The following is a 7,569-nucleotide window of genomic DNA, read 5'->3' as shown; positions in this document are numbered from 1 at the left end:
AGCCACAACACATCCACAGATATCAATACTACATAAAATACAGTTAACAAGAACAATACAACTAATTTACCGGTCTCAATTAAATTGTGATGCCTCCATGACCAATTTAAGCAAATGAGACTGAGGTCAACTATGTATAAGAAAAGTCAATGTGGTGAGAAAGCCTGGGCATATTTTGTAGAGGAATTTTGCTGTTCTCTCCTTCTGAGTGGCAAACCTCTCAATGACCTTCTTATTAAAGTCAGGAATGTCTGACGAGTTTCTTCTCCATGGAGAGCATGGACAGAGCATTAAGGCGATCCTGTGTCATGGTGTTTCTCAGGAAGGTCTTGATCCTCTTCAAAGTGGAGAAGCACCTCTCAGATTCAGCTGATGTCATGGGTGTGGTGATGAGGATCTTGAGAAATCTGACAGTCTCTGTGAAAGTGCTCCGAAGGTTGTTCTCCATGAAGAACTAGTACAGAGGCACCGCACCACTGCAAGTCTTAAACTTGCTGTTCTCATAGATGAGGGACAGTTCTGTTTTGAGCTTGGCCTTGTTCAACATGGGGTACGCCTCCACTGTAGTTTAAAGTGCTGTGTCAGGGAACATCACACTGTGTTGTGGGAACAACTCTCCACCAACCCCCTGAAAAAGCCAGGGTTGACTGACAAATCAGTCTCGTCATGTCTGCGCGAGGCCAACTCAAAAGCACCACAGAACTTCAAATTATCGATTATTTTGGATAAAATGTGCAGTTTTTTATCCACCTCCTCATTGTGTTTCCTGACCGCAATCCTGTGGCCGTCATCCAGCTGCGTAGCGATATTCACTCGGCCTAACACGGCTAGCTTGACAGAGTTTTCCATGTGTTTCCTGGTGTTCTCGTGTTTCCTTACTTTTTCCAACAGATGCTTCATATCCCTCACTCCCGTTGTTGTCCATGCTGGATCCGTCCCCGTCATTTATAGAGCAAGCACGGAAAGCAAGAACGCATGACCGCAACCAGCTAGCCAGGTCTTTCTGGTGTAGCAGCTACGACAGAAGCCTCGCATATACTTCTTCCCTTTTTACATATACTAGACTTGCTGACTCTCTGCTATTAACCACACCACTTACAACACAACTGAGTTTTATTGGTAACTAAATAGATAGAGTTTATGCCATCACAAAGGTTAATAAAGGGAGACAGGATGAGCTCTTGCACCAGTAAAGAAACAAGTTTGGTTTATTTGACAGAATCAGACAGCACTAATTTTAAAACAAACATTATATGAAAATATACCTGATTAAATGCTGCTAATTAAGAATAAAAACCACAATGAAATTCATAATTGTGTAATCTGCCATTTCAAGATATTGAACATTTCAGTGTACAATATTTATATGTACATACAAAGGCATCACATTCCAGCCCTTTATTGATCTGGTCTGATACGTGCACTGTGCAGTTAGTTTAATATCTCGTCCACTGTCTGCATTAGCCTTTCCACTTGATGTGAACGTGAGGCAGTGTTCTCAAAAAGAACACACCTATTGCCGCACTTTGCAACTATTTTCTTGAGATCAGGGTTGCAGTTACGCAAAAACTCCTCAAAGCTCATGTCTCCTTGCTTCAAGTCTTCCTCACGAGTAAACAGGATGACTGTTTGTTCATGAACTCTGTTGCCAAAAGCTGCTTCCAACTTTTTCAGTATGTTTCTCTCACCGTCTGTAAATCTGCTAATATGCATCACAAGTAAGAACACACGAGGCTCCTTCTCACACAACTCTCTGCACTTCCTCACATGTTGGTCTTTAAGTGTTTGTTGAATGTCATCATCAAACATGTCTGGGGTATCAATGACACGTACACGTCTACGGCCTATCACAGCGTCTTTGGCGTGGCACTCTTTGGTGACCAGATCTGAACTGGCTCTTGACAGGAACTCTTTGTCTCCGAGGATTGTGTTTCCACTTGCACTCTTTCCAGTCCCGGCCATTCCCAGCAGAACAAGGTTCACTCTGGTCGCAGGGTGCTTTCCTGCATTGATGTAGAACAAAAATAACTTCAACTTTACAATTATGTTTTCATAATTACAAGCAGCTGCTTTAAAAAAAAAAAGTGTGATTGCTTGCATTAAAATACATACACAAAACTAAATAACGCTCCAAACTTGCGCTAAAATTTGGCAAGGCCCTTTTCAAAGGGGTCCCTTGACCTCTGACCTCCAGATGTGTGAATGTAAATGGGTTCTCTGGGTACCCACGAGTCTCCCCTTTACAGACATGCCCACTTTATGATAATCACATGCAGTTTGGGGCAAGTCATAGTCAAGTCAGCACACTGACACACTGACAGCTGTTGTTGCCTGTTGGGCTGCAGTTTGCCATGTTATGATTTGAGCATATTGTTTGATGCTAAATGCAGTACCTGTGAGGGTTTCTGGATCAATATCTGTCATTGTTTTGTGTTGTTCATTAATTTCCAATAGGGCTGTCAAACAATTAAAATATTTAATCGCACTTATTCACACGTTTTTTTATCTGTTCAAAATGTACCTTAAAGGGAGATTAGTCAAGTATTTAATCCTCTTATCAACATGGGAGTGGGCAAATATGCTGCTTTATGCAAATGCATGTATATATTTATTATTAGAAATCAATCTCCCATAGCAAATCAAATCTCCCTTTAAGGTACATTTTGAACAGATAAAATAATGTGCGATTAAGGAGTCTGGAGTCTTGTTGATACACGAGCTTCAAGTTTTCAGAATTGTGCGCATAGTTGCAACGGAGAAAAACTGTAATCACCCTTCAATAAACACCACACCTTTGACTATAAATCATAAGGTGCCTCGAGAGGTTGTTGCTTACCTGCTGTCTCCACTGGAGTGTGTGAAGTTGACTCAGGAGGACCAGCAAAACTATAATATAGAGGCAGAACCATGTTAACTCACCAACATGTTTCCTTTTATAGAGTTAGTTCATTGACAGTGTAAAAGTATGCAAACAATTACAGCAGTCAGGGGGACTAAAGTTACTATTGCACCAATATTTTTTACCGATTAAAAAATAACAAAAATAAATGAAATCTAGTGTTATAAGATTATATTACATAGCGGCAGATCTGTACAACTAGTTTCATCCAAGAGGCTACCAATACTAATGTTAGCCATCTGCGGTGCAGACAGAAAGATCATTATTATCAATGTGTGACAAATGTCACATCATAGTTACTAAATATGTCTTTTTGCATGTTGTTGAACCCATTCATTCTTTACTTTTTAAATATACAGTAAGAAGCACACATCGTTTGAAATATATTCCTTCTGCAAATCAGAGATATGGATAAAGTCCAATCTTAAACATGTCTCTCCTTACAGCTTTACCTTGTGTTGGTTGGCATTGTAGGTCCATCTTTATCCTTTTTGCTCCATATTGTTCCCATGGTGCAGAATCTGAATGGTTTGTAGCTGAGGGACAGCAGCACTACGAACTCCTCTGTGGGTGTTCCAGTTGTCGTTTGCAGCTTTTCTAGCTGCTGCTGTGGTTACATTTCCACTTGATTATCCAGAAGAGGTTCCTTTTACTCCAACGCTAAACCTTACTGATGCAAAGCAAAGACAGCATTAAAAACAGACGTACTTGATAAAAAAATGATTATTGCAAAACTTCCTGTGAGACGAGCTCCTCAGATCGAGGGCAGCAAAATACAGACAAGCTGTGTGGTAACTGCAGAATGTGCTGGTCTGTTTTATATGGACCTGTTGTGCAAATACTATGGGGTGTGTCAGCTGTGCAGCTACCATGTAAAGTCTTAAAAAACAGTCTTAAACAAATGCCTTAATATTCATCTTTCTGCTGAGAGAGATGGCTTCATTTCCTGCTGGTAAGAGTCAAAACAACAGTTGTTTTTATCTACTGTATGTATGTAACTCTTTTGCTTTAAAGGGAACATATCATGCTCATTATCAGGTTCATACATGAACATAAAAATGAGCATATGTTCAAAAAAGACATTGTTTTTTCTCATACTGTCTGAATATATCTGTCTTCACCCTCTGTCTGAAACGCTCCGTGTTAGCGCCTGTCTCTTTAAGACCTCCTCCCCTCAGATTTATCTATCAGTAAAGAAATAAATATGTTGTGGAGTGTAAGAATGTCTCTAAGAGTCATAAAAGATTTAAATATAATCAGTAGAGATAGTACAGGCCGAGATGTGCTACTGACTGTACTACTACTGCTACTAATACTACTACTCTTTTACACATCATCCTGTGCTTGATTTTGCAGTATAATCATGGAGGTTTGTTATGTATTTCAAGCTCAGTTGTACAGCAGTTAGTGAAACAGTCACGAAATTTAATCTATTGATTTGTGTACATAGACACAAATTAAAAAAAAATGTATGATGGTCAGCACAAAATTAATTCATATGTAATCCACCGAATTGGACTTTCGCCCAGGAAACTGTGTTCGTGTCCTGTGTGAAACCACAGGTCAAAGTTGATTTATTTATCACGTAACTTTCAGTTTCAGCACTTGCGGAGTTATTTTAACCAAACCTAACTAAGTTGTTTTTGTCATGTAACTTCCGTATTTAAGTTACACCACTTCCGGTGTTATTTTAACCCAAATCGCGATCTTTTCCTAAACCTAACTAAGTAGTTTTATATCACGTAACTTACACAATTAAGTTACAGCACTTCCTGAGTTATTTTAACCCAAACCGCAATCTTTTCCTAAACTTAAGGAAGTAGTTTTATGTCACATAACTTCCGTACTTAAGTTACGCCATTTTCTGCGTTATTTTAACCCAAATCTCGATCTTTTCCTAAACTTATCTAAGTAGTTTTATGTCACGTAACTTCTGTACTTAAGTTACGGCACTTCTGGTGTTTTTTTAAACCAAATTGCGATCTTTTCCTAAACCTATTTAAATAGCTTTGGTCACGTAACTTCCGTACTTAAGTTACGTCACTTACAGTGTTATTTTAAGCCAAATCACGATCTTTTCCTAAACCTTACTAAGTAGTTTTTGTCACGTAACTTTCGTATTTAAGTTACAGCACTTCTGGAGTTATTTTAACCCAAATCGCGATCTTTTCCTAAACTTAAGTAAGTAGTTTTATGTCACATAACTTCCGTACTTAAGTTACGCCATTTTCTGTGTTATTTTAACCCAAATCGCGATCTTTTCCTAAACTTAACTAAGTAGTTTTATGTCACGTAACTTCTTTACTTAAGTTACGTCACTTACGGTGTTATTTTAAACCAAATTGCGATCTTTTCCTAAACCTAACTAAGTAGTTTTATGTCACGTAACTTCCGTACTTAAGTAACGCCACTTCCGATGTTATTTTAACCCAAACCGCGATCTTTTCCTAAAACTAAGTAGTTTTGTTGCCTAAGCCTAACCAAGTCGATTTTTTCCTAAACCTAACTAAGTAGTTTTATTTTGAAAAGACTGGAGCGGAAATTGACACGTGCATCACGTGTTCCTGGACATTCGTAGGAAAACGCACAAAAAGGTACGTTGTTGAAAGTCGTGCTGAGCGTCACGAAAAAAAGTGTCTATGTACACAAATAGAACAGATTAAATTAAGTGAATTATTTAATAAATAAATAATTAAATTAAATTAAATTAAATAGATTAAATTTCGTGACTATTTCACAAGCTGCTGTGAGACTGTGTTGGTATTTCTGGTGCATTGTGTTATGTTTTGTTGTTGTTTTGATTCCTTTTGGAGCAGATGGGCGACGCAGGAAGTAATATATGTTGGAGATGAACAGCTTTCCTCCTGACATGTTGATGTCCATCTGTCCTAAAAAGATGCCTGTGGTCCAAGGGAAAGTTAAAATTGTCAGTAAAGGGCATTGTAGAGTTGAAAGCCAGGTGTTCAGACACACTATTTAGAGTCTTTTACAAAGAAAAGCATGCAACAATCCTCAGTTGTATTAAAGGTAACGGACCGCCTGTCAGTGACGACATATCCACGTTGCCTCTTCTAGTTCGGTAGGGAAACACCGGATGATACGTCAGAGAGCGAGGAAGGAAGCCGTCGATCCAGCTACGTATGTAGCTAGTCGCCCTTTTGTCTACAATAGGCTTTTTTGGACTCTCGTGACGTAGCAGGATTATTCATCGCCGTTTGCTGCAGCCACCAAGCTAATGTGTAACGTTATGACGTCACAGCAACGTTCAACACGCTCACACAAAGTTATATATAGTATGACTGTTTGACCACGGATCACAGCGCTGGGCTAACCCACGATGAAATACTGAAACGTCACAGTAACATTAGCTGTCTGGCAAGTCGAACTCATTTAATGGTAAATTAGAAAATGAACGTTACCTGCAGTTATTTCATTAGAATGAAATGACATAACATGACTGAACGTAACATAAATAAAACTTTTATACATTACCTCGTCCGTGAACATGACTTCTGCCTGAGTCACAGCAATGGTGAGGACGCCAACTCCCATGATCCCACGCTACTTCACGACGTCATCAATCTACTCCTTTTGTTATTGTTTTGATTGAGAGCCCCCAAGTGGCAGAAATGACATAGTGTGCGTTTAAGGTTTAAAATTAAAAAAATTAAAAAAATATAGGGCTGTCAAAGTTAACGTGATAATAACGCGTTAACGCAAATTTGTTTTTAACGCCACTCATTTCTTTAACGCATTAACACAACTTGTGATTTTTAGGTTGTAGCGGGCTACGGAGGTTAAATAATGCTCCAAAGTTATGAAACATTTTGGCGAGGAAAAACTGTCATGTCCATTTTCAAAGGGGTCCCTTGACCTCTGACCTCCAGATCAGTGAATGTAAATGGGTTCTATGGGTACCCACGAGTCTCCCCTTTACAGACATGCCCACTTTATGATAATCACATGCAGTTTGGGGCAAGTCATAGTCAAGTCAGCACACTGACACACTGACAGCTGTTGTTGCCTGTTGGGCTGCAGTTTGCCATGTTATGATTGGAGCATATTGTTTTATGCTAAATGCAGTACCTGTGAGGGTTTCTGGATCAATATCTGTCATTGTTTTGTGTTGTTGATTGATTTACAATAATAAATATATACATACATTTGCATAAAGCAGCGTATTTGCCCACTCCCATGTTGATAAAAGTATTAAATACTTAAATACAGAATACTCTTCTCACCTCTTACGCCAGCATGAGTCTTATTCCAACACAAATTAGGATTAAATATCACAGCACACAACAACGTATCATCTGGCTGAAAAAGACAAATCAGCACTTTTCTGAGCGTGATATGGATCGTTGTTGATCTTGCATCTGTGTTAATGTTCAGTAGAAATGTTCTACTTTAAAGGTGTGTGTGTGATCACGTTGTGAGGACAAGCACAAAATAAATGTGTGAGGGACTTTTAAACACACCACTATTACATTATTCAATAGAGAAACCGGCAAATAAAAAGCTGTTTTAAAGGTGCTATATATGACATTCAGAGCATTAATATAGCATCAAACAACTATTGTCTATGTAAAGATATAGAGGAGTAATGACTACCAGAGTCTATGATATCACAACATTAATATCTCATCAGAGTAATGTCTCTCTAAGCAGAG

The 7,569-nt window shown here is 38.7% G+C and overlaps 1 protein-coding gene across 1 annotated transcript; it reads right to left on the bottom strand.

Annotated features, from left to right (window-relative positions):
* Positions 1–1,184: 1,184 nt before the first annotated feature.
* On the bottom strand, positions 1,185–4,559 carry LOC141759859 (GTPase IMAP family member 7-like). The gene is made up of 3 exons (XM_074622328.1): positions 3,352–4,559; positions 2,837–2,886; positions 1,185–2,003 (listed from the first exon to the last, which is right to left on the bottom strand). The coding sequence occupies exons 1-3, from the start codon at positions 3,408–3,410 to the stop codon at positions 1,432–1,434; spliced, it is 681 nt and encodes a 226-aa protein (XP_074478429.1). The 5' UTR covers positions 3,411–4,559; the 3' UTR covers positions 1,185–1,431.
* Positions 4,560–7,569: the final 3,010 nt, after the last annotated feature.

The sequence above is a fragment of the Sebastes fasciatus genome, chromosome 21 (genome assembly GCF_043250625.1).
Source record: "Sebastes fasciatus isolate fSebFas1 chromosome 21, fSebFas1.pri, whole genome shotgun sequence".
NCBI lineage: Eukaryota > Metazoa > Chordata > Actinopteri > Perciformes > Sebastidae > Sebastes > Sebastes fasciatus.
This window is presented reverse-complemented; position numbering and strand designations above follow the sequence as displayed.